This window comes from Cricetulus griseus, chromosome 3 (genome assembly GCF_003668045.3).
Source record: "Cricetulus griseus strain 17A/GY chromosome 3, alternate assembly CriGri-PICRH-1.0, whole genome shotgun sequence".
Taxonomy (NCBI): Eukaryota; Metazoa; Chordata; class Mammalia; order Rodentia; family Cricetidae; genus Cricetulus; species Cricetulus griseus.
In genome coordinates, this window is record NC_048596.1 from 51826453 (window position 1) to 51853619 (window position 27167).

The window sequence follows — 27167 nt, forward strand, 5'->3', positions numbered from 1 at the left end:
TGTAGCATCCTTCCAGCAAAGTTCTCTTGTGCTTTATTGTATGCTGTGGAAATAGTCTAATAATAAAACAGTAGAATCTATAAATCAAACTTCAAAGCCTCTAGCAAAAGAAGAGCTCCTTGGGCTGGATAGTCATCCAACTCATTGCTTCTGTTTCTTGTTTCTGGAGACCAGGACTCCAATGAGGCCCAAGGTTGCCAAGCCCATTCCAGCAATGCCTACCACCTTGACCGCATCTCTGACCTGCAACAGAAAAGAGAGTGAGTCGGGCTCTGTGTCAAGAATGTGGGAACAGGCTGTTCGTTGAACAGGGTCACTCAGCTCCTGGCACCTCACATGCCCCCTTCACTTCCAGTGGCCAAACTTGAGAGCCAGCAAATACTGGCAGGGGCAATGGGAGAAGAGGCTAAAAGGGGAAAGAAATGTACAGAACCAGCTGGCCTGGAGTTTACCTGGACCCAAAATGAATTCAGCCCCAGACTATTTAAAGCACAAAAATCTTTGTAAGGTGTCTATGGAAAGAACAGTAAGATGACAGCAGGATGGTGGAGATCCTGGCTAACCAATGGGCGAGTGCAAAGTCAGGAAGAAATTGCAACTGAGAAATCAAAAGAAAATCTGACCTCCACGACGCAAAGACCTCACCTGACGCCATGTTTCCAGTGTCTGGGCCTGCCAAGTATGGATGTGTTCCCTTTAAAGGGTTGGGGTTTTACTGGTTTTTGTTTCTGTTTTGCTGTTTACTTGTTTATCTCTTTTGGAGTCAGGGTCTTTCTGTGTAGCACCTTGAACTCAAGATCCTTCTGCCTCGGCCTCCTGAGCACCAGGGTTAAAGGCATGACACTACACACAGCTCTTTCTTTGTATGGACGCTGGTCTCTTCCTAGAGACCAGACTCAAAGCATGGTTGCCCCTATTCCACACTCCTCCTTTTCTTATTAAAAAAAAAAAAAAAAAAAAAAAAAAAAAAAAGGTCTCATGTAGCCCAGGCTGGCCTCAAACTTGAGCTCACTATATAGTGAAATGAAACACCCTGAAGAAAAGCAACTTGCAGAGGAAAAGGTTTATTGTGTCTTACACTCCCAGGTAACACTCCAACCCTGAGGGAAGTCAGGAAACTGAGGCAGAGCAGGAACTTATTGGCCATGTGGGAAAGCTGCTTACAGGCTTGCGTCTCATGGCTTCCTTAGCCTGCTTTCTTAGCACCAGGCACCACCAGCCCAGGGGTGAAACAGGCCCTCCCACATCAATTATCAATAAAGAAGATGCACCACATGGCTTGCCCACAGGACAATCTGGTGGGGGAGGGGGGCGGGCATTTTCTCAGCTGAGGTTCCCTCATGAAACTAGCCAGCACACCAAGGACAACCTTAAACTCCTGGTCCTCCTGCCTCCATGCACTATGTGTTACAGGGTTGAGCCACTGAACCTGACCCTCTTTCTATTCTTAAATTCCACTAGGAATAATAGTGATATAATACAGGTGTGCACATATCTGGCTTGTGCTGGTATCAAGCAGAAAATGAAAGCATTTCCAGAGGCGAGGGGGGAAGCTAAACATTTGTCAAATTTCACACTCCTAAAATAAAAGAAAGCATTTGCTTGGGCTGGGAGATAGCTTCATGGTAGAGCATGGCCCACCATGGGAAAACACCACAGGGATTTTCCTTTTTAATTTGGGGTATTTCTTCTTGGTTGTGAATCTAGCCCTTATGGCTGAGCCATCTCTCCAGCCCTGGAGGCATTTGTTTTAAGCAACCAGGACAAAGAAGCTGAGGAGTAACCCTACTTAGAGAAAGAAACTCCTAAATGGGTCAGACTGACAAGTACAGGTTCCTCTGGGAGTGAACAGAAGGAGAGAACACTTCTGGCAGTCCCCTGGACTTCCTCCCTCACCCCAGCAGAGGGATGGATGTTTGTTTTCTGGACAGGGTAAAACAAGCTCTCAGGGTCTGCAAGTCTAGACACACATTTGAGGTTGATCATACCACAAACAGGACAGTGAGTGACTGTGAGAGTGTTCAGTATAGGCCTCCCAGACCCTTCTCTTGCTGCTCCCAGAATGTCATCCTCCAACCAAGCCTGGAAAACTTTTCTGGAGAATCTGACCATGACGAGTAGAAACAATGGAAGACTTGGTTACAAAGGACTCTCAAACCATACACTGAGTTCATCTCACAATGAAACTCAACATTAATGAACCCCTGCTGGCAGAAGCCATGCTATCTCCCTTGGGAACAGTGCATAGGTATGTTGCAAATGGAGCTCCTTAGACAGCAAGGCCCTTTGGAGAATCCCATCCATTTGGCAAGGACCTATGGATACAGTACTGCAGACTCTTGTGCTGATCTTTGGGAGCTCGTGGGCTTCAGGTTTCTCTAACTTTTGCTATGTTTATTCTTATGGAAACTCTTGGTTCTACCTTGTTAGTCATGATTATGCCTGAGTTTACTGGAAACAAAAGCCTCCACAGAAAAACTAAATTTCTCTGGTCTGTTACAGAAACCAGTTTCTCCAGTTGTCCCTGGCTGCCTTTGCAGTCATCCTGAATAAGCAAGAGGAACTCGCTAAGGTTAATGATTATTACTTATTCAATACCAAAAAGAGATAAATATATAAAGAACTTAAGAACCAAGAAAAGTTTCTTAAAAGATGACATTTAAAACCTTATAGGAACACAGAAGGAAAAAGAGATAGGACACGAAAGGTCAGACATTTCTCTGGCACCAGGACATGAACACTAAGATACTTTTCCAATATCAAAGTATCAATAAAGGAATCTAAAACTCCTAGTTCCTCTTAAAGAGGTACATTTAGAAATTGTAGGGGAGGAGGGGAGGGAGAGGGAACTGGGATTGACATGTAAAACAAGCTTGTTTCTAATTTAAATTAAAAAAGAAAAAAATAAATTGCCAGGAAGAATAAAGAATCTTAGTTTCAATAGTTACAGAGTTAGGTATTAATCATTACCATTTTGAGAACTTACAAAGAATAGGATTATAACTGCAATCCACATAACAAAGTTGACATACAGATTACTCAGAAACTATACACCTAAAAATGATACTCTAGGCATCACAGTATACCCAGCTGATCTCATATTGTTCAGAATTAATCACTGGGCTCAAATCTCTTACTTGGCATGTTTGCTGCCGGCTAGGGCACAGTGTGCATAAGATGTACTTAGCTAGATATAAACATTTGGCTTGCTATATAATGATATGCGGTAAAGGACAATGACGTCAATGAGTGGGAAAGAAGAGAAACTAAACTGTTAATGATTCTTGGAAAATGATTAAAGAGAAATGCTTTGAAATTGCTTAGGCTTGAGTGCATTAGAACGTGTACAAATAAAGACAGCCTAAGCTAGTTGGGCCATCAGTTTGAAAGACAACCATGTTCAGACTTCTCATTTCTCACCAACTTCTCACATCCCTCCTGCAGCACAAGAGCCCTGCTGGAGCTAGACTGTGGTACCCTGCCCTCTCCCCCACTCATTGACTCCTTAGCTGGTGCCTATCTTCTGTATCCCCTGTCTCCCTCATCACTGACCTTCTGGTTTGGATGGAAGTTTGAATAGTACTATCAACCAGAGAAGTCTGACTGCTGGCTAGGCTCAACCTCAACATAAAACCAGATACACTGATTGTAATAGAAGAGAATGTGGTAAAGCCCATGTGTTATCAGGTCAACTAATTTGCTACTATTCTATTCATATTGCTTCAAACATGACTAGTAATTTCTTCAAAGAGAAAACATTTAATTTCTGTCTAGTGTTTTCCTTGCTGTTCTATATCGGAAGGGGTAAAATGGTCCACAGATGATGGAAAGAGAGTAACATGACCCTCATTCTTTTCTGAAGCTCACAATGTGAGAACAAAAGCAAAATAATGCCGATACCACTGGTTCAGACAAAAGGTACTTTGTCAAGGCACCCGACAATGGCTCCACTGTGCGTGGTCACACTTTGTACACAAAGAGAATGATCAGTATATGAATACAGTATCTAGTTAGTCCTGGTGGTGATAAGGTGGCACAGTCAGATCATACATACAGATCATACATACATACATTCATACATACATGCATGCATACATACATACATACATACAAACAACTTTTATATACGCACTTAACAACAAGTTACAATAACCTGATGACAGGTTATATTTGAATAATTTAAAGTTTTATTTAGGTAGACTGAATTCTGCCTGCTGGTGAGAAGTCCCTACCTTATCTGAGAAAATTAACACTTGTCCAAAACTGCCTGAAGGTTAAGGTGTCATAGACAACATCATGCTGCAGGTCCTGTTTCTGTTTGCCAAAAGAATGCTTTCACAGACCAGAGTTATTGTTATTTGCATTTCCTATGTTTTGGTTTTTTTTTTTTATTGCTATCTGCCAAATGTTTGAACCTTATTTTTTCTACAAAGCTCTCTGTCCCTGCACTTTCTATCCCTGTAAACACGCCAAACTAAAATTCCCTTCAGTGATTAGGGAGCTCAGAGGTGAAGTAAGCAGGAGTTATGATGTTGCTTATTGTTGTGAGATGCTGTGTGCAGATAACATTTCACACATATAAGATCATTTTTAAAGGCAACATTTCTCAGCAAACTGTTGTCTTGATTGGCTTCAGATTAAGAAATGCCTAGGGCACTAGTGAGGCACACCTCTGGGTGTGACTCTGAGAGCATTTTCAGAGAGGATTAACATGGGGGAAGATTGCACTGAGTGTGAACAGCACCATTGTATTCGCTGGAATCCTGGCAAAAGCATGGTGAGCATTCCCTTTCCTCTGCTTCCTGACGCTGCTGTCCCTGCAGGTAGTCTCCCACCATCGTGCCTGCTCCACTGCGATGATGGTAGCACTAACATCGGCCAAAACAAACTTCCCTCCTTAGGGTGCAGCTTGTCAGGTATCACTTGGTCACAGTGATAAGAAAGCAGCCAATACAACTATTGTGGAAAGCGTGTCACCCAAAGGCAGTAAACCAAGAAAGGAAGGATGTGAGAGGGGCAGAGGATGTCACATCACAGACTCTCTGGTCCTGCTTCCTTTCACTCAGACTTAGGCCGTGTCCCCTGCAGCTCTCTCTGAGACAAAGTTAATGAGCCTTCCAATGGCCTTGAACTCTCTCCCACTCCTGACAGGTGCAGAATAAATTTATGGTCTTCCCTAGTGCCTGCCCTGGTTCCCTTGGTATTCAGGCAAGTCCAGGTGGCTCACATGGTGTGGAACTTCCCACACACCCTGTAAGCCTGTAAGACAAAGAAGCTCCCTTTGCTCTCAGAGCTGAAGGGAACTGGACACCTCTGGGTTCCGTTGTTGCCCCTCATTGTTGTTTATGCCCATGCTGCTAACGTGCCCCTGCTAGCCAGAGATTGAAGACTCCCTTCCAAACTCCATGTGCTGTCTTCAGTGCAAAGCCCTGTCTCTCCTGAAGCTCTCTCGTACCTCAGCCTGATCACAGCTGCCTGTGGTTGTGAGACTCTGGCTCTCTCCTAATGAAGCTTTTCTGAAGGGTAACTTCCCATCAGCTCCTTTATGGGAACTCATCCGCCCCCTTCCTTGTGACAGGCAAAAGCATCAGTGCGGGAGAGAAGCACAAGGGTCCCTCAGTGCACTGGGAAAGGACCGGGCTAATGACTATCAAGATCAAATAGGACCCAGCAACAAATGTTTTTTTACTGTGTGTGTCTGTGTGTATGTCTCTCTCTGTGTGTCTCTCTGTCTACGTATATCTGTCTGTTTGTGCATGTGTGTGCAGTATGTGTGTGCTTGTGTTGCTGGTTATTGAACCCAGGGCCTTTAGCCTTCATGCCAATAGACAGACTGAGTACTGTAATCCCCCAAATCCCTTCTATCATGGCATCATTTTCTGGTTTTTGTTGTTTTTGTTTTATTTGAGACAGGTTTCTTTGTGTAGCCCAGGCTGTCCTGGAACTCTCTCTCTGTAGACCAGACTGGCCTCGAACTCTATCTGTAGACCAGGCTGGCCTTGAACTCTGACTCCCTAGTGCTGAGACTAAAGGGGTTCACCACCACCACAATTGCAGTCACCCAAGAACTAATGACATTCGTGTTATACCCCTGCCTGCTTCCTACTCACTGATCCTGTACTCACTGAAGCCAGACTGTGGCTCAGACCCTTGAGAGTGCTCAGCAAATGCTGGCAATATTTCCCTCCTCATCCACTTAAAAATGTGCTGCTCCACTGGCACACCTTTAATCCCAGCACTGTGGAGGCAGAGGCCAGCCTGATCTACAAAGTGAGTTCTAGGACAGCTAGAGCCATAACACAGAAAAACCTTGTCTCAAAAAAAAAAAAAAAAAAAAAAAAAGTGCTGCTCCTCTATGTCAATCACCCTTGACAAGGATATTTTAAATAGCTGATGAACAGTAATCAGCTAATTGAAGAAAAATCAGGCTGCCCATTGGAAGATACCTAATGTCTCACTGTAGAAAAGAGAGACCAAACAACCAAACAGCAATCAGTACAGACAGTATGAGAGAAAGATGAGACTGTCCCTGTCAGCAAATGCCTCCCAACCAAGTCACAGCAACCCAAAATGGCCAGCAGCCAAAGCCCTGGATGATCCAAGCAAGAAGAGCAAGCTTCAGAGACTGTCTCTGCTACTATAATTTATCAGCTCTATTTTCTGAGTCAGCCCTGTGTGGAGCGGAAGGATCTTCCTCTCTAGTTCACATGAAATCCTCTGAGATCAGTTCTCATAGGTACTATACCAGGTGGGGAGCCTGACTAACTACGTCCTCAAAGATCACACAGCTAGTGAAGGAAGGGCCCAGAGGGCCAGAAAGGGGGTGGTTAGCTCCATGATAGAGGACCTACCTACCATAGGTGTGGGGGACCGAATAATTCTGTTATGGAATATTTTTGGGCCCAGTCTCTAGCTCCAGTAAACATGGAGCACCGGAAAGCTCCGGCCCACTATTTTATTGTTAATGCCAGAAAGGCTACTACTGTTTACCATGGCCTCAGGGTAATATGCCTCTTATTTGCATACCTATGCGCCTAAGCGTCTGAATAGGCCTGCACCTGGGCAGGGAGATCAGAGGTGGGTGAATAACTTGTGAGGATAGAAGGTTAGGAGGAGAGGTGAGCGGCCAGAGCATTGAGGGAACAAAGAGAGAAATGATTCCCTCGTGGTATTAGCAGGATGGTTAAGAAACACCAGAAAAGATGGCTAATAAAGAAATGACTCTAGTTCCACAACATGGAACTGAGAGCTCTCTAAAGATGACAAGATGCCTGTGTTTGATCTTTATCACCATTGGGTTGCTGGGAACTTCCAGGTCCACACACCTCCACTCATGAAGTCGATCCTCATGGCTGCCGTGGGTTAAAGCTGAGACAAGCCGGGTCAGAACACACAGGCAAGACCCTGGGCTCAATCCCTAGCCCCGAAAGAGAAGGGCCCAGGGGTGCCTGCTCTCCATCACCACATAGCCCAAAAGAAAGAGAAAGGATTTCAAACACAGAAGGAAATAACCACACAGCTTAATTTCTCACCCATGCAAAGCAGAGTGTGGTATCCCAGCACTTGCCTGGGATCCCAGCACTTGGCAAGCTAAAGTGAGAAAACTAAGGGTTCAAGGCCAGACCAGCCTGAGCTACTCAGAGAGATACTGTCTCGAAAGAGAAAATGGAGAAGTGGCAGAGCCTCCTCTGGGATCTGTAGCCTGCTAAGTGAGGCTGGTTAAATGAACCCACACATCAGATCTCTCTGTCACTCACCAACACAGCCACATCTGACTGCCAGGAAAACATGGCACAGGTCTGAAGACGCAAAAAGATTTGTTGGGTGAAATGAATGGCCATAGCCAGATGGCTTGAGTTCTAGAAGCTTCTATTTCCCCATCTACGAAGTGGGACCTCCAAGGCTCTAAGAGCATCATCCACAGGGGTGGACAGGTCACCACTACCCTATGTGCTGATCTGCGCTGTCATCTCCCTTGCCTGACTTCCGACTCTGAGCATGACACTCTCAGGGACAGGAAGCATACACCTAGGCTATTTTTTTGTCCTGTTTGTAACTCTGTCTCCACTCACATCCAGTCACTGTCAGCTGGGGAAATGACCTGACACCTAAAGTCAGGTACAGGTGCTGAGGACACACCTGGTCACTTCGGGCAACTCCGTAACGTAGTTCATTCACAAAGTGCTCGCAGTTCTCACTGGTCAGCTTGTAGTGAATCTCCTTCCCCACCAGCTCTTCAGCCCGCTGGATGATCTTGTTTGGAGGCAGTGGGGTGTATTCGCTGTCATGTTTGTTATTGACGTGGTACTTGTCCCCCCCGGCCACATCGCACAGCAGTTCTTTCTTCACTATGGCCTTGTCAGTCAAAGCAGACATGATGCTGGCTGCCCCAGCTCCTGCAAATTCACCTGTAGATCAAGGAAAAAACAAAAACAAAAAACCAGAGGAGTTGTTCCTGAACAGGGCCACAGGGATTCGATTGATTCCACCACTGTGCACCCAGGGTTATCACCATCCACAAGGGATGAGCAAGGTGGAAACAGGTGAGGCTTTAGAAACAGCTCTTATGCTCCCTGAACCATTATCAAGATGAAGACTATTAAGTGCCATGGTTTACTGTGATGTTTTAGTGGTAGCAGTGCTAGTGAGGGCGGTGGTCAGTTGAGGGGTGAGATAGGGTCACATTTAGTAATGCAGGCTGGTCTAATCTGGAAATTACTATATAATCCAGCCTGGTGTCAAACTCTCAACAGCTTCATTTGTGGTCCATATGCTGGGATGACGGCATGCACCATCACCCCTGGCTACTGGAGTGTTTCTTTAACTAGGAGAAGCTGTTCTTCTGCACTGTAACCACTTCTTGACTCTGCATATATGTGCCAGGAGCTCCCTTATCTTTCTAGGAAAAGAGAATGTAACCTATTGATTCCATATGGGCTACAGTTCCTTGACCTCACCAGGTTGATGGCCTCAGGAAGCGAGGCTGGTCTTCTAGATTCCCACCCTTCCAGGAAAAAAAAGAGAGAGACCAAAACTCTCCAGCTATTCCCCAAAAAGAGACCCAGAGAATGTGGTGCCAGCCCTGGCCAAGGTCCGCAGGTGAGAAGAGACAACAATGGCGTGATTAGAAGAGGAGGAACTTGCCTTCTGTAGGACCAGGCTGGGCAGTGATGCTCAGATGACACAGCACAGAGCCAGGGTCTCCTAACCCCAACACCCATACCATGGGGAGTGAGCACTGGGTATGATGCCTGGAAAGGACCTATACACACAAGAAGTGTACCCAGGAGCCCATTGAGCATCACAAGACTGCTTCCCTGCCAGAAGCAGGGCCTCCTGGGTACAGCAATGGCACCCTGGTAACCAGGACAGGACCGGTCTTTAAATGTGACACTGGGAGAGTATCAAGCAATGACTGGAAAGAAAAGTGCAGAGGCCAAGTGATCCTTCTTCCATGAAGTTATAGAATAGGCTGACCTCTTCTGGAACATAAAACACTTGAACCGGGCATGATGGTACACTCGCTTGATCCCAGAACTCATGAGACAGGCAACCTGATTTACAAAAATGATGGACCAGCCTGACTCCATCCTAAGATTAGGAGACATCTTGTTACATAGTCAAAATAAGTTATTCTTGTTTTCTGTAAATCTTGGGTTTGACCATGTATTGACCCATTTTCTGGAATCTGTCATGTTCTACACCCTACACTCAGACCTCCACCCTAAAAGGATAAGATGTTCTGCCAAATAATTTTAAGATGTTCAGCCAAGTTCTTTCATTACCAAAATTCCTCTAGAAACCTCCCAACCCTTAAAAACCCACCAGCCTTGCAGTTTTGGGGAGTTATATAAATCTCACCATCTCCTGTGTTCAATGCTATTTTCTCAAACTCCACTTTAGGGGGACGGACCTATCTGACAGAAAACAAAGCTTGCTTAATTTGACCAAAGAATTTGTTTAATGGTCTTTACTCTCATTCTGTGGGATTAACATAAGGAATTCCAGACCACCTAGGATGACATAGTGAGACCCTGTCTTTTGTTTTGTTTTGAAACAGGATCCATGTAGCCCTACCTGTCCTGGAACATTCTATGTAGAACAGGCCTTGAACTCACAACAACAGAGATCTGTTGTTTTAGCTTTTTGGCACTATAGCTGCACTTTAACCTACTGCTATTTCAGGCAGCAATTTCGAATCCGAAATTATTGGCCTGCTTCTCTGGCAGTGGCTAGGCCACTCAGGCTACAGCCTGGCGGGAATTCTGTTCCCACAGGCACCAGCTCTGCCACTGCCACTAAAGGTAGCTTTAACTAAATCCCTGTCATTCTATTTATAAATAAGACTCAAAATTCAGAGGCTGGGGTGAAAACCTGCTAGCTCAGAGAGGTTCAGTAACAACTAGCTAACCTTCTCTCCTTGTTGTTATCTCCCAAAGAGTGCATGCTTCTGCTCTGCCAAACAAAAAAGCCACGCTACTCCAAATTCCTCCCTATTCCTTCCAGTGCGTCTATCTCTTCCAGATGCCCTCTGATGCTCTATGATCACTTTCTGTCAACTAGTTGCTAACTCAGCCTCCTGACCCAAGGTTAATTTTATTTAATTAATGCAAATGCAAACGGGGTTTACAGTGTGATTGAATATCCCCCAACAGATCTGCCTGCCTTTGCCTCCTAAGGGCTAGTGTTAGAGGAGTGCACCACTATGCCCACCTAGCCATGAGACCCTGTCTTAAAAAAATTGAAAACAGCTATGTGTAGCTGTCTGTAGCAGGCCTGACATAAGACTGAGCCTATCAATAGTTACTTATGGAGTAGGGAGGAACTCACAGGTCTCTACCCTCCCTGCTGAATTATTGACTATTGGTGGATCTAGGGGCAGAGCAGTCATTGTCCTATGTTGTGTACCTACTGATGAACCCACCAGGCTCCATCAGATAGTTCCAAACCCAGGGTCACACAGAGGACCTTGGTTCAAAAAAAAAAAAAAAGGCATAAATGTGGGAAAGGGATTTGTAGGGGGCAGTGATAAGGGTGGGACCAGAGAGGGCCAGATTACATCAATCAGGATGCACTTTACACAGGATGACACTGTCCAAGAACAAATTCAATAAAAAAAATTATAAAGAAAGAAAATTAAGCAGAGTCATGCCTAGATGAACACCTCAGCCTCTCTACAAAGGCCCCCTGTGTAAATGTTACAGCTCTTAAGGGGAAAGGTTTCCCCAGTGCAAGTATTACAGCTCTGAAGGGAAAAGTATCCTGGCAGTTGGGAGTCAAGGAATAGCACAAAGTCACAAGGCACAACAAACCTCATACAAGAGATTTATCTGGAAGGAAAAACCCCAGAGGATGGCTGTCTCTGTTCCTGCAAGAAGCAGCAGAGAACTGAACAGAAGATATGGTTCATATAGGGTTCCTTGGGAGATGGAGCTTTCCAGGGCTGATACTTGCAGGGGTTGGTGGGATTTCCAGTTCCCAGCTTGGGCTTTTCACTCTGTAGGGCAGAGCTTGACAGCCTGCATTTGGAGGGACTGGTTCCAGCTTTCACATACCTTAGAGTGTTCTGTGGGCAGAGCCTAGCAGTTGGAGGTCCTCAGGGGCAGGGCCTGGCTATTCACAGGCCTTGAGGGGCTTACACCCTGGGGTCTAAGGAATAAAGCTCAAAAACCATCCTGGCATGTCAGACTGCCTTCACACAAGGATTAGAAATGAATGGCTAATCAAGGATCAAGGAGAACCCAGGGACCACCTGTTGCCCACAGCATCACACATCCTTTCCCAGCCCCTATGCCCAGCACAAGGAACACCCTGGTGTTCTTACTTGGGGGAGCCAAGTGGATCACATATCCATCACCGACATAGATGGCCCAGTGTTTGTACATAGGACGGAAAATCTCAATCAGGTCTCCAGGTTTTGGTTCTGGCTGCAAAACCAAGAACAAGACTTTTAGTGATGAGACCAGAGCAGGCTGGACTGAGAAGGTGCAGCTCCTTAGTCCCACCAATCAGCTCCAGTAGGCAAACCCATGTGGATGCAGGCCCTGCAGGTCTGATGCTGGCTTTGAAAGACCCCCCGCCCTTAGCTTTTTCTTTTAAGTTTGCCTCCTCCTCCGGTCGGCAGCTGGCGGAGCGCGCGGGGAATACATCCTCCTCTGCACTCCCCGACCCTTGATCCCCACAGCTGCCGGCTCTCACTTCCCCGCTGCCGAGCAAGGCCAGCCCCAGCCCCTGCCGGATCGCTCCGTCCCAAGGTCAGTCATCTGGACTCGGCAGAAGATAAAGGCCGTTTTGCCTGACTACTACTGTGCCTTTTTCCCCTATAAAAGGACCCCCCTTCCGGGGCTCGGGGCTTGGCCTAACAGAAGCTAAGTCCCCGGGTACACGCGCCACCAATAAAGCCTCTTGCTTTTTGCATCCAAAGTTCGTGGTTTCGCTGATTCCTGGGTGCGGGTCTCCTTCTACGAAAGTACCTCTTCGCGGGTCTTTCAGCTTACCTTACAAGGCCGTGACCCAGGCCTGCAGGAAAGATGCCATCCCCCACTTCCATCCCTCACTCCCATCCCCCACCCCACCCCCATCCCCACCCCCGTATGCCATGATTTAAAACTTCAAAATGAGAGCTGGGGAGGTGTCTCAGCAGTTAAGAATGCTCACTGCTCTTCTGGAGGACCTGGGTTAGGTTCCCAGCACTCACATGGTGGCTCACAACTCCAGTTGCCAGGGGATTCTATGCCCTCTTCTGACCTCCACAGATACTGCATGAAGGTGGTACACATGAATACATGCATGTAAAACACTAATGAACATGAAATAAATCTATAAAAGAAACCTACAAAATGCCTGATACTACAAATCTGGTCAAAAGTACGTAGCTCAGAAGGTCACAGGCTCTAGCAGAGGACATACTACTGTTGTTTTCATAACTTTCTTCCAAATACTTGTGTTCATGCACATAGATAGAAGCTTCTTCTGCAGTGGGCAAAAGTCAATGCAGAGACTGGTAACTTGACTGAGTGCTAAGAATAAGCAGCTATTGAGTGCTCAGCCCTAATGGGACATCTATGTTACCACCAAGCCACCCACCCAAGGTTCAGGGAATGTGGCCAAAGAACCAGAGGATGGAGAAGAGTGCTGTTGTCATGGCTGTAGCACTCAGGATCACTGCACCTGTGTAAGACTTACACAAGAGCAAGGGGACAAGACCAGTCAGCATTCCAGCAGGCAGCACTAATTAGATTTAGTGGGTTACAAAAAACAGAGAAGAAAGCCGGGGCATTGGTGGCGCACACCTTTAATCCCAGCACTCGGGAGGCAGAAGCAGGAGGATCTCTGGGAGTTCGAGGCCAGCCTGGTCTCCAGAGGGAGTGCCAGGATAGGCTCCAAAGCTACACAGAGAAACCCTGTCTCGAAAAAAAAAAATCAAACAAACAAACAAAAAAACTCCAGAAAGACAAAGAAAAGGCAGGGAGAAATAACGTGAAGGAAAGAAATGGTGGTGTTGGGGGAATGTCAAGGGGAAGTTGGAGGCAGATATGACCAAGATACATTGTATACATGTATGCAACTATTAAAGAACAAATAAAAGACATTCCTTAAAAACTGCAAAGCTAAAAGCTACAAATATCTTGCTACAAATATCACTCACTGAACTCCTGCTCTAGGTGCTGAGGCAGGATGATCAAGCATTTCTGGCTAAGAGGTAGGCAGATCTCTATGAGTTTGTGGCCAGCCTGGTCTACAGAGCTAGGTCCAGGACAGCCAGAACTGTTACAGAGCTGTTTCTCCTGTCTTGGAAAAAAAAAAAAAAATTCCAGGCTAGGGTAAAGAAATGGCTCAGCCGTTAAGAACACTGACTGGTCTTCCAGAGGATTCAGATTCCGTTCCCAGCACCCACAAGGTGGCTTACTGCTGTCTAACTCCAGTCCAGGGAGACCTAATGCCCTTTTCTGCCCTCCCTCAGGCACTAGACACCCAAATGATACACAGACATATATGCAGCTAAAATACCCATACACATAAAATAAGTAAATAATTTTTTAAATGGCTTCTGTGCTAGCCTGGGCCACATAATGAGACCCTGTCTCAAACCTCCCTCCTCACCCCCCAACTCCAAAAAAAAAAATTATTACAATGTCAAAAATAAAACATTTAAAATGTAACAGTCCAGTCTGCAAAATATTTAGTTATTTATAAAACAATAAGTAAAAGGTCATAACCCAAAGCTATATGCTGTATAGTTTTTTTATGTGACATTGCAAAGTAGGCATAAATATAGGATAGAAAACTGACCACCAATCCTGAGGGGCTGAGGTGAGGACAGGCACCACAAGAAAGGAAGAGGGAGTATTAGGGTCATTAAACTGCCGTTCTACAGTTCTCCTGACTCTTTCCGTTTCTGCCTTGTACACAATGTAATGTAATCACATTCCCCACCCCCACTTCCCTCTCTTGTCCCCTCCCCTTTCCAGATGACCCCCTTTGTAGCCCCAGCTAATCATTTTCTATTTCCTTGTCTTCATTTTGTGCAGATCTCATGCAGGTGGTCACAGCTGCTGTGTGTTCATGGCATGCATTACACAGTGGCCATGTCATATTCAAAGACGGTGCTCCGAAGCACTCCTCCCCATCCTCTGGCTTTTCAGTCTTTCCACCCCTTCTTCCTCAACGTTCCCTGGTCCATAGAGTGAGTGACGTAGCTATCCCATTAGGATTGAGCACTCAACAGTCCCTTATCCTCAGCACTTGGGCCAGTTATGAATCTCTCCTTTGGCTGTCACCCAGTGACTTAAGGCTGTGAGTGCATCTGTCCTGACTGTCACCCAGTGACTTAAGGCTGTGAGTGCCTCTGCTTTGTGCCTTGATTAGGGAGGGCAATGGTTCACTTATATGTGTTTATCAAAACGGAACTACATACTTTAAAAAGTAAATTATATATTAAATTTGAGATTTGGTTTGGTTTGGTTTGGTTTTTGAGGCAGGGTCTCACTTAGCCCAGGCTGGCTTGAAACTTGCTATGTAGCTGAAGACAACCTTGTACCGATTCCCTACACCCACCTCCCAAGCATTAGAATTTCTGTTGTGCATCATCAAGCTTTCCCTCTTTATGCTGTTTTGTTTTGCTTTGCTTTGTTTTGTTGTTTTTCAAGACAGGCTGTCCTGGAACTCATTTTGTAGATGAGGACTGCCTCTGCCTCCCAAGTGCTGGGATTAGAGGTGTATGCCACCACTGCCTGGCTCTCTTTATGCTGTTTTAACTGGAGTTATTATCTTTCCCATATTATTAACTAATTAAATTACACGTTAATTTTTTAAAATAAAAATCATCTGAGGGTAGTACTACACACATTTATTCCCAGTACTTGAATAGCAGGTGGACCTCTGTGAGTTCAAGGCCAGTCTTTTATACATAGTGAGCTCCAGGCCAGCCAGGATTACATAAGGACCCTGTTCTAAAAGCAAAACAAAAGAAGTAATAATGAAGAACTAGAGAGAATGTTTGGAGGTTAAGTACCTTCTGCTCTTGCAGATAACCCAATTTCAGTTCCCAGCATACACATCAGGCAGCTCACAGTTGCCTGTAACTTCAGCTCCAGGATCTGACACTGTCTTCTGGATTCCATAGGCCCTGATCTGCAAGTTTATAAGTTTTGTATACTTTATAAATAAGTGTTCTTTCTCTCTGCAACAGCAGGGAGACTGTAGTCTGCTAATCCTAAAGTGTTGGAGCTGGGAGATAACTCAGTAACTAAAGTGCTTGCTTTGCCTGACATCCATTTGAACCCTAGCATCCACGTGAAAAAGTCAGACATGGTGAAAGTCAGACATGGTGATGTGTGCTTTCAATCCCAGCACTGGGGAGGACACATGGAGACAGGTGAATCTCTTGGGTTTGCTGTCCAAGCAATCAAGCATACTTGCCAGCCCACTCCAGGCCAATGAGAGATGCTGACTCAAAAAAAAAAAAAAAGACACTGAATGTCTTAGGGTTTTTTGTTGTTGTGAAGAGACACTGTGATCACAGCAACCCTTACAAAGAAAACATTTAACTGACACGGCAGCTTACAGTTTCAGAGGTTCAGTCCATTATCATGACGGGGAGCATGGTGGTGTGCAGGCAGACGTGTTGTTAGCTGTATCTTGCCCAGAAGGCAGCAGGAAGTCTACTGACTGTCACACTGGGTGAAGCTTGAGAAAAGACCTCAAAACTCACCCCCATAGTGGCACACTTCCTCCAACAAGACCACACCTACTCCAATAAGGCCGCACGCACCTCCTAATGGTGCCACTCCCTTTGAGGGCCATTTTCTTTTCTTTTCTTTCCTTTTCTTTTGTAGTTTTTATGGTTTTATTTAAACACAAATAAAACATCCACACCAGCCATGTACTCATTTTTCTTTGCTGCGTAGCCTGGCGTTGGAATTGGAGACTCCGATGGCCAGCTGTGCTGCTCTTTCTAGGATGGCTTTTCAGTTCTTGGAGGAAACACTGTCAGCAATCTCAGCACTCTAAGATTAGTTGCACAGCAACAGCACTTCCAGCTCCTTGACATTGTGGACCAGAAACTTCCAGAAGCCACTAGGCAGCACATGCTTGGTTTTCTTATTGCTCCCATAACCAATGTTGGGCATCAGGATCTGGCCCTTGAATCTTCTGCACACCCTGATGTAGATACCTCTGGGTTTCTGCCAGTTTTGCTTAATTTTGACATCAGTCTGACCGGTGTGGAATGAACTTCTTGGTCCTCTTTTTGAGGATCTTTGGCTTCACCAAAAGCCAGAGAGCACCCAGGATGCTATGAAAAAGATGGCAGCCACCTCTCAGGTAGCACCAAGGAAGGGGGCCCATTTTCTTTCAAACCACCACACCAAAGGAACAATATCCAAGACTATTGTTGTGGAGTTCTGTGGAGGTTTTAAAGGCACAAACCACAATTGTCTCAACTCTGGAGATTTCTTTTGCTACATGAGGCATTATTATGTTTTGATTTGTTTTTTGTTTTTGTTTTTGTTTTTCTGAGCGAATAGCAGTTAAGTGAGATTACAGGAGCAGAATGAGTGCCTGATTAATATTTTAGGAAAATAATTACACAATAAGGAGGACAATTTTGGGAAATGAAACAGGTGGCTCTGAGATCAGTCTCCTCTTAGATTGCTGTCAAGATTCAACTGATGATGGGTGGTGGTCTAGACATCCTGTGGCTAACAATCGGGCTAAGAAAAAGGTCCTGCTGACTTGTAGGTTTTTTCACAGTAACTAGTTTGAAACTCAGTTTGAAATGGAGCTAGTTTTTGAACATTACATTATCTTCTAGCCTAGGAACAATACATACAAACACATACCACACACACACACACACACACACACACACACACACACACACACACACACACAATTTTTTAGATTTATTTATTTTATGTATGAATCCTATATTTACTTGCACACCTGCAGGCCAGAAGAGGGCATGAGCTCCCATTATAGATGGCTGAGAGTCACCGTGTTGGTGCTGGGAATTGAATTCAATACTTCTGGAAGACACAGTGCTCTTAATTGCTCCAGCCCCACAAATAATTTTCTAAAATATCTAAAGTGGAGAGGAGTCAGTGGTTAAGAGTACTGACTGCTCTTCTAGGGGATCCAGATTCAATTTCCAGCATCCACATGGCAGCTCACAGCTGTAACTCCAGTTCCAGGGCATCTGGCATCCTCATACATGCAGGCAAAATATCTGTGCACAAAAAATAAAAATAAAGTTTAAAAAAATCTAAAGGATTCTTGCAGGTCACCCATGTTTGGTCTAGAGTACAAATATGAGGGAGCTCAGAGTCACCTGTAACTCCAGGACCAGGGGATACTAGCCTCCTCAGGTATCTGGGTTCATGTCATAGATACACACACACACACACACACACACACACACACACACACACACACGCACACATGCACACTCAAGAATAAAATACATCTTTTTAAAATATAACCTAGCTGGACGTTGGTGGCTCACACCTTAATCCCAGCACTGAGGAGGCAAAGGCAGGCACATCTCTGTGAGTTCAAGACTAGCCTGGTCTACAAGAGCTATTACCAGGACAGCCTCCAAAGCTACACAGAGAAACCCTGTCTTAGAAAACAAAATAATAATAATAAAATAACCTAAAGTACTTGTTATCTACCCTTGTACAGAAAAAAAAATTGATGGACCAGCCTGACTCCATCTTAAAGTTAAAAGCCATTTTGTTATGAGGTCAAAATAACTTGACCAAGTTTTTAGCAGGTTTCTGGAGTTTGACACCCCCACCACCACCCTATGGAGTTTGACTCATACTTCAGATACATTCTAGCCTAATAAGACGTTCTGACTGAGAAGTGGTTGCATATACCCTAATCCAAGCACTTGGGAGGCAGAGGTAGGAGGATCTCTGTGAGTTCAAGGCCAGCCTGGTCAATAAAGAGAGTTCCAGGACAGACAAGACTACACAGAGAAACCCTGCCTCACAAAAACAAACCAAAAAAAAAAAAAAAAGTTCTGCCAAACTGTTCTTTCAAATAATCTAATCTGACTGCTTTAAAATTGCTAGCCAAATCTTTACATCACCAAATCCCTTTGAAAATCCCTGGTTTACACTTTTTCCTATAAAAGAGGCCTGAAAAGTTAACTCATGCTAGTCTCTCAAACCCCACTTTAGAGAGTCAGTCAGTCCTAGGCATAGCAAATAAAGCTATCTTATTGGCTTTAATTTGGGAGGTAGTTTTTATTCTGGCTTGTTAGGATCAACATTCTTGGAGGCCCCATAGAGATTAGAGCCCAATCCAAACTCACAGACCCCTCCCTCTGGGACTGCTTCCACTTGGGGTGCATACCTGATGAAGTTTATACTAAGAAATCCCCTTCTGTGACATCTGGTACTGGTTCTGGTGCGCTACTGTCTGAGGACAGAGAGGTACCTGATGAGGTGCACGAACTCCTGTCCAGGTCACAAGTGAGACATCTTTCTGGCCATATGGGTTTTGTTTGCTTTTGGGAGTTTGGGGTTTTTTTTATTTGTTTGTTTTGGGGGGTTTTGGTTTTGATTTTTTGGTTTGGTTTGGTTTAGTTTTTTGGCACCTGGTTCTTGGTCCCCCTGTGTCTTGTTCTGTGTTTTGTTTGTCTTTTCTGTTTCTTTACTATAAGTCTTCCATGGTTTGAGTTTTCGGCAACCGGGCAGAGAAACAGAATGGGTAACAGGACTGGTAACCCTGACACTCCTTTAAGTTGTGTTTTAAGAAACTTTGACAAACCTTACCCTCCTATGACTAAGCAGAATTGTGATTTTCCTGTCGCCAAAGATTGCCTCCAACCTTTCTGGGAGCTGAAGGGGCTTACATTCAGTGTTGAACGGCCCCCAGAGGCATCTTCAGCTCCTCGGGAGCCTGGGCAGTGGCCAACACCACCCTTGGTATTCCTCGATACATCCACCCGATTGGGAATACTCTCCCCTGGGCAGAGGCAACATCCAATCTGCCCATGGGTGGAGATTTATACAGTCTGAATGGACAAGGTGGCCAAGCCCTGGTCATAGCAAGGAAGACTCTCCAGATACTGCTGGCTGAGGACCAAAAGCCCTCCAAAAATCCTGTGCTATGGGCTCTCAGGAGGACCCTCTCCTTCCCCCATACACTCCTCTTTACCCTCCACTGCTCCCACGTCTCCAGAGCCCATTACCTCCTCCTTCTCCCACCCCTCAGCCTTTCCAGAAGTCACCACACTCAACTACTCCTTCTGCTCCAGCTCCCCCAGTGGAGCCGCCTTGTCCTTTCCTCTTCATACCAGTCAGGGCAATCCCAATGGGTGACCTTATTCAGTTTCCTGCCCCTGGCCAGCCTGAAGCTTCTGTTTCCTCTCCTATCCCCAAGCAGAAGCAACTCCAGATTCAGCCTCCTCCCACTGGCCAACCAGCGACTTCTATTTCCATTTCTATGCTCAAAACAGAAGGACTCCAGTCCCAGTCCTTCCTCTCTGCCAGGCACCTGAGGGATGATACCTGGGTGTTCCATTACGACAATACAGCCTGACAACTGGAAACCAGAATCCCTGCTTCAAAAAAGACCCTAATATTCTGACTTTCCTGATTAATTAATTCTATTTTCTTTAACCATCTCCTTTAACCACTGACGATGACAGCCAACAAATTCTCCACACTCTCTTCACTAAGGGAGAGAGCAAATCCTAGCAGAAGCAGCTAAGGAGCTGCCCGAATAGGCACTCTTGATAATGATCTGAGAGTGGCAGCGATTGATGAGGAGACCAGACTGGGACTATGGGACAGAAGGAAGTAGGAAGCCACTCAGTGAGTACCACCAGATTCTGCTGGATGGCCTGAGGTTGACGGCTCACAAACCTACTAGTCTGTCTAAAGAAGATGATGTAAAACAGGGCTTAGAAGAATTGCCTGGAAGTATACCTGCTATATATACTTCTATAGATCTAGAAGACCCAGAAAACCTCAAGACAATTAACCTGGCCTTTGTAATTCAGTCAGCCCCAGATGTATGTAAGAAAAATCCAAAAGATGGATGGATTTGCAGGAAAGAATTAGTCAGAATTATTAGAAATATACCAAAAAGTGTTTGACAATAGAGACAGCTAGGAAAATACTCTAAAGAAATCAGGCCACTGTGGCAGCACTATGCGCTCCTGGCACTTTCAGCCACAAACAAGCCACCTACAAGAAAAAGAAAAAGGCCTTACAAAAGTACAGTTGTGCTTACTGCAAGGAATTGGGACCCTGGAAAAATGAATGACCCCAGTGAAAACGGATAGGCCTTCCCTGGCCACAGGTAAGCATTCCTCAGCCAAAACCAGTCCTGATTGAAGAATTGGGCAGGGGGGACTTTCAATTTAGGCTCCTGGGAGCCTATGGTAACTTTCTCAATTGAGGGACAACCTGTAAACTTCTGCTAGACATGGGAGCATTACATTCTGTATTACAGAAGCCCCGGGACCCCTTGATAAAAGAACAATATAAGTACAGGGGCTACAGGGAGAATTAAAAAATATAACTGGACTACAAAACAGACTGTAGTTTTTATTTTCATTCAGTGGGATCAACAATTTTCTGTTATAAAAGGACTCATGGTGATCCCAGTAACCCAACTGAATGCTATTGCATTCTGCTTACGGAACATGGATTGGATTAGCAGAAAGTCCTCTTAGATGCAGGAACAAGGCTGCCTTTTCCAGAATGGGGCTCAGGAACCCCCTAGCCATCACAACACCCTACACAGTGTAGGCAGGGACAGTGACAATGCTGAGACTGTGTGCCCACAGGATTTCAGAACAAAGCACTTTTATTTCCCACAAAAGAAGGCTGCAGAGGGCTGCAGAGCAGCCGTTTTCCTTAGCAAGCAAGTTGAAGAATTTCTGGAATTCATTTTGTAAAACCAACCCCAAATATATATATATATATATATATATATATATATATATATATATATATCGAGAGAGAGAGAGAGAGGGAGGGAGTGGGAGAGAGAGATTCAGATCATTGAAGAGAACAATATGGATTTACATGGACAGGCATAGAAACAATAATAAAAATTATTTTCAAAAAGGAAAGCCAAAGCCAGCCAGACATGGAGGCACATCTTTTAATCCCACTGTTCAGGAGGCAGAGGCAGGTGGATCTCTATGAGTTTGAGGCAAACCTGGTCTAAATAGTGAGTTCCAGAACAGCCAGAGCTACATAAAAAAAAAAAAAAAAAAAAAAAAGGTAAGTTGAAGGCTGGGGATGTGGCTCAGTTGGTAGGGCACCTGTCTACCACATACGAAGCCATGGGTTCAGTCCTCAGCACTGCAAAAAACCAAGTGCAGTGGTGCATGCCTGCAATCCCCACATCTGAGAGGTGAAGGCAGGAGGAGCAGAAGTTCAAGGTCATCCTAGGTAAATTGGAGGTCAGCTTGGGCTTCCTAAGACTCAATCTCAAAAATGCCCCTCTCATCAAAAAAGTGAGTTGGAAGACACAATTGGGGTTGAGGGTGTAATTCAGTGGTAAAGCACTTGCTTAGTATGCCTAAGGTCCTGGGTTCAATTCCCAGAATCACCACCTCCTCCCAAAAAGACATTATTATCCTATTCCCGCTTAATGTACATTTTTATACACTTGGAATTAAAATGCATTATATATTATGCATGATCTGAGGAAAATATGCCAAACTATTGGCTACTCCCTACAGTGACTGACAAAGATTCGGGAACTCCTCTATTTTGTTATTCAATTCTTTGAATATTTTTACTATGAATTACTTTGAAAATAAAAACTTTAAAGACTCGTGTGTGAGAGAACACACGTGTGTTTTGCATCTGTGTCTCTATGAGTATTCATATGTGTGTATCTGTGGTGTTCATGTGAATGTGAACATGTGTTTGTGTGTGTGTGTGTGTGTGTGTGTGTGTGTGTGTGTGTGTGTGTGTGTGTGTGCGTTCATGTGTGTAAGGAGACTAGAGGTCAACATCAGGAGTCTTCCTCAGCCAATCTCCACCTTATTTTTGAGACAAAACCGCTCACTGAACCTGAAGCTCACTGATAGAGCTAGGCTGGCAGGCCCATGAGCTCCGGGGGTTCTCCTCTCCTCACCCTAGCCCAGTCCTGGGAGTGCAGGCATGTGCCGTGGGTCGCGTTTTTTTATGTGGGTGCTGAGGCTCTGCATTCAGGCCTTCCGCTTGCACAGCAAGAGCTTTGCTGACTATGCCATCTCTGCAATCCCATTATTTAAAAAAAGAAATTTAAGTGAAAAGAAAATGCTCATATATTGAATATTCAATTTTTAAATTGGAAAATGTAGACACCATCTGTTACCAACCCCTTATGAAACTGTCCCAATTAGGGTATTAATTTTTATTGATTTTCTTGCTTTTAAAATTGTTTAAATAGCTGGATGGGTAGCCCATGCCTTTAATCCCGGCACTTGGGAGGCAGAGGCAGAGGCAGATGGATCTCTGTGAGTTCAAGGCCATCCTGGTCTACAAGAGCTAGTTCCAGGACAGCCAAGGCTACACAAAGAAACCCTGTCTTGAAATAACAAACAAAAAAAGGGGGTTTTTTTGTTTTTTTTTTAAGATTTTATTTATTTATTATGTATACAACATTCTGCCTCCGTGTATATCTGCACACCAGAAGAGGGCACCAGATCTCATAACGGATGGTTGTGAGCCACCATGTGGTTGCTGGGAATTGAACTCAGGATCTCTGGAAGAGCAGCCAGTGCTCTTAACCTCTGAGCCATCTCTCCAACCCAAAAAGAAGTTTAAATAAATACCTATCTCTGTTTTATTTTGGTTTTGTTTGATGGGTGGGTTAAATGATCTTTGTTTTTATATGTATTATACATATGTATAATATGTATTTTTATTTTTTATATGTTTTGCCTACATGTATGTCTGTGTACATGTATATACATGCCAGATGCCTTCAAATGCCAAAAGAGGGCATTGGACTCCCTTCAACTGGAGTTACAGGAAGCTGTGAGCTTCTGTATGGGTGCTGGAAACCTGTGTCTTCTGCATTAACTGTCTCTCCAGATCCTGTTTGTTTTGTTTTGTTTTGTTTGCTGAGACAGAGTCTCACTTTGTAATTGAGGATAACTTCAAACTCACTATATAACTCAGGCTAGTCTCAAACTCATAGTAATCCTCCTGCCTCACCTTCTTAATGCTAAGATTATACCACCTTGAAACTTGACAGACATCAGTGGGTTATATTCTAGAAAAATGATGACTCAATGACTAAAACATTTGTCATGCAAACCTGATGACCTGAGTTGAATACTCTCAGACCCCATTATAGCAGTAAAGAACAAACTCCCATAGGTTGTCTGGTTTCCACGAGTGTGCCATAGCACACAGGCTCAGAAAAAGGTTGAAGATGGAAGATGGGGAATATTTTAATTTTTTTTTTTTTTTTTTGGTTTTTCGAGACAGGGTTTCTATGTGCAGCTTTGGAGCCTATCCTGGCACTTGCTCTGGAGACCAGGCTGGCCTCAAACTCACAGAGATCCGCCTGCCTCTGCCTCTCGGGTGCTGGGATTAAAGGTGTGAGCCACCAATGCCCGGCTAAATATTTTTTTAAAGGAAGGTAATATGGCTGGCTTTGAGCACATAGGAAGAGACTGCAGTAGTTTGGTCAAAGCTGCCACAGCAGGAGAGGAAGGAAACACTTTGTCACCTATAGATAACAGGAAACCTTTGACTCTGGTTTTAACTGACAGCAGTCAACATCAGGGTGTGGGATGCTTGAGAGGCTTGTTGCAGGGCAGGTATCTAAATAGGTTCCCTGACTGCTGCACTGGAAAGAGGTCATACACTGGGTACTGGAGGAAGTAGGAGAGACAATGATGGCTCAGGCAGGCTGTGACAGACAGTGACAAATACAGACTGGACCCACCAGAAAGCAGTCAACTGGCTTTTCCAAGGGTTATGGTATTTAAAATAGTGTGGCCAGTGCAATAAAGAGCTACATCAGCTATACTGTTCCAAGGACTAAAAAAAAAAAAAAAAAAAAAAAAAAAAAAAAAAAAAAAAAAAATCATTTCTAGACCAACATGAAGTAAACTGCTTGCTTTGAACTATTTAGAAGTTTAAAAGGTGGGGAAACCTCCAAAATATCTGAAAACTATGTTTAAACTTTTTTTTTAATTCTTTTTTTTGTCAACAATTCTTTTTTTTTTTTTTGTATGATTTACTCACATTTCCATTTATCTTTCCCCACTCAACCAACACCAGCTTTTTATTCAGTAATGGCCATTTAAATGTGCAAGGCATTTAAGTGCCTTAGCTTCCTGTGTGCTAGATTTCAGGCATGGATCATTATGTCTGGCTACCAATGGCTCTGTTTAAGTCAAGCTGGGTTTAATTTTCAGAAACAGCACAGTGATTATGCTTAGGGTTCTGTGTTCAAACCAAGGCTCAACTACTTTACTATAGAGCCCCGGTCAAGTTTACCCAAACTGTCCCATCTCAGTCTCCTCAGCCATAAAATGAGGACAGTTACATATGACACCTGATTCAAAGGTTTATCCTGAAGATTAAATAAGTCAATAACCAATAACTATAAAACACTGGGTGGAGGAGGAAATAGCTCAATAGAAAAAGTGTTTGCTGCACAAGTGCAAACGTCTGAATTTGATCCCAAGAACCCAGTTTAAAAAGAAAAAAAGCAAGCCAGGAGCCAGGTGTGATGGCAGTACACACCTTGGATCCCATCACTCTGGAGGCAGAGGGAATCGGTGGATCTCTGTGAGGTCAAGCCTGGTCTACATAGGGAGTTACAGGCCAGTTAAAAGCTATGGAGAGACGGTGCTAAAACAGAAAACCAAGCTGGAATGAGTAAAGGCACTTGCTGTACAAACAACCCAAGTTCACCTGGGTGCCAGAAAGGTTGGCATACGACTAAGCCCAGCACTCGTACAGCCTGGGAGAACATGCCAGAAGCCTGTGGATCAGCTAGTTACCCTAGAATACTCTTGCATAGGGGCAGAAACAAGAGACATCCCACCTCAACAAAGTAGAAGGTGAGAACTACTTCCTAAAAGCAATTCTCTGACCTCTACCCAAGCACTACAGCACATGGCTAGCCAGTAAAGTCTAACTGGGGATTTCCAGGAAAGCAAGACATCTGTGCCACGCCCCCCCCCCAAAAAAAGGTTGGGGCTGGAGAGATGCCTCAGTATTGAGAGCACTGGTTGTTCTTCCAGAAGACACAGACCCCACATGGCAAGTCCCAGGGAATCAGAGGCTCTCTTCTGACTTCTGTGGACACATAGTACACAGCCAGAACACACACACACACACACACACACCATAAAATAAAAATTAAAGAGGGACAGCACACAAGACTGTCCTCTTGCCTCCCAATGCACACAACCTGTGTGTACATATGCTCGCTGTTTTATAAACACAACTCAGCATGGAGAGAATGCTCGGCAACCAGCAGCTTCTGCAGCCACGATGGGTAGGCACTGTGAGTCTGGTTTTATCCAGAAGCATCAAGGACACTGTGGCATTTGTGAAACCCAGCCTGAGAGAAATTCTCCTCCCTGTTCCCATAAGTCATATGTTCCAGTGAATATGAAAAATATCTAACCATACCTTTCACTTTCAATTCTGAGAAAAAGGTCTGGGAGCTTGAGGAAAACAAACAAATGAAGTCTAGGTCTTGCCAAAAATGGACTTTTCAATAGGAAGTTGGGGGAATTTCCTTGCCAAGGTTTTGAAAAAAAAGAAAATCCAGGAGCTAGGGACTGATCTGAGATGATTGGATCCCCAGAAACACACCAGGCATCCTTAGAAACCATTTAAACTTCAGGAGTCAGTCTCTGGGAACTTTCTGGTTAATCAGGATGGTTAATACCTTCCCAGTAGTGTTATGTTAGAAATAACTGTGATAATGGCTGAACTCTGTAAAAACCAATTAAATCTATAAGAAAAATGCTAGAGAGCCTGTGCTGCAAGCTGGGGCCAGTAGGGGTGAGAGGGTGGGTGCAGAATAAACAGGAAGAGATGACAGACAGCCCTGACTTCCCAGCCTCCGGTCCAGAAGAAAGATAGAAAGACAGACTTGGCCTGACACATTATCCTTCCCTTGTGCCCCTGCCCAGGCTTCCAAGTCTGTCAGAGGGGACCAGTGGCGCCCAGCCTCAGAAGCCCAAATGCACCAAGCATCCTGCCCACCCTGGCTCACCATCACCAAACCGAGGCCAATTCATCTCCAGGGTAAACCTGGCCCCTTTGTGCATTCCAAACTGCTCCACTCCCAACTCCCACACCACCACCAAGCACTGCTAGGGCATTCACGGGTTACCTGAAACCCTGGTAACAGCCTTATTTTATAGATGAGAAAAATGAGCTGGGAATGAGCTTACCCAAGGCATCAGAGGTTGTCCAGAAGCCATAGCAGGATTCTACCACAGATCTGCCTGAATGCAAGTAGCCAATGATAAAATAGGATATGAAAATGTAAAAGAGCTGTATGTGGAGTGCACATCCAGGGAAGACCTACTAGTCTCCCATAATGTAGAGGCCTAGTCTCAGCTTTAGTACCTGTGCTGTCTTCTGAACTGAAACCAGCTTCAAGGTCCAGTGATAAATAAGCTGTTCCTGCCTCTATGACTCCAACCCAGCCTTTTCAGTTTC

At 44.7% G+C, this 27167-nt stretch overlaps 1 protein-coding gene and 1 pseudogene across 2 annotated transcripts; both read right to left on the reverse strand.

The window, feature by feature from the left end:
• LOC100768312 (phospholipase A and acyltransferase 3) lies at positions 1–27167 on the reverse strand. Of its 2 annotated transcripts, XM_035443114.1 has the most exons (5): positions 27075–27167; positions 26897–26950; positions 11825–11927; positions 8140–8408; positions 1–243 (listed from the first exon to the last, which is right to left on the reverse strand). In XM_035443114.1, the coding sequence occupies exons 2-5, from the start codon at positions 26924–26926 to the stop codon at positions 142–144; spliced, it is 504 nt and encodes a 167-aa protein (XP_035299005.1). In that variant the 5' UTR covers positions 26927–26950; positions 27075–27167; the 3' UTR covers positions 1–141. The 2 variants fall into 2 exon arrangements, with proteins under 2 accessions (XP_035299005.1, XP_027264187.1); XM_027408386.2 differs by having other exon boundaries at positions 26897–27142.
• Positions 16389–16848, reverse strand: LOC100768022 (annotated as a pseudogene).

What these genes read in the sequence shown, in the direction of transcription:
- LOC100768312 (XM_035443114.1), bottom strand. Translation starts at nt 26,926, where the DNA reads ATGGCTTCTGGACAACCTCTGATGCCTTGG. An exon ending in GACAACCTCTGATGCCTTGG is followed by an intron (nt 11,928 to 26,896) that starts GTAAGCTCATTC and finishes TTGGTTTTGCAG; the next exon opens with CCAGAACCAAAACCTGGAGA. An exon ending in GATCCACTTGGCTCCCCCAA is followed by an intron (nt 8,409 to 11,824) that starts GTAAGAACACCA and finishes CTTGATCTACAG; the next exon opens with GTGAATTTGCAGGAGCTGGG.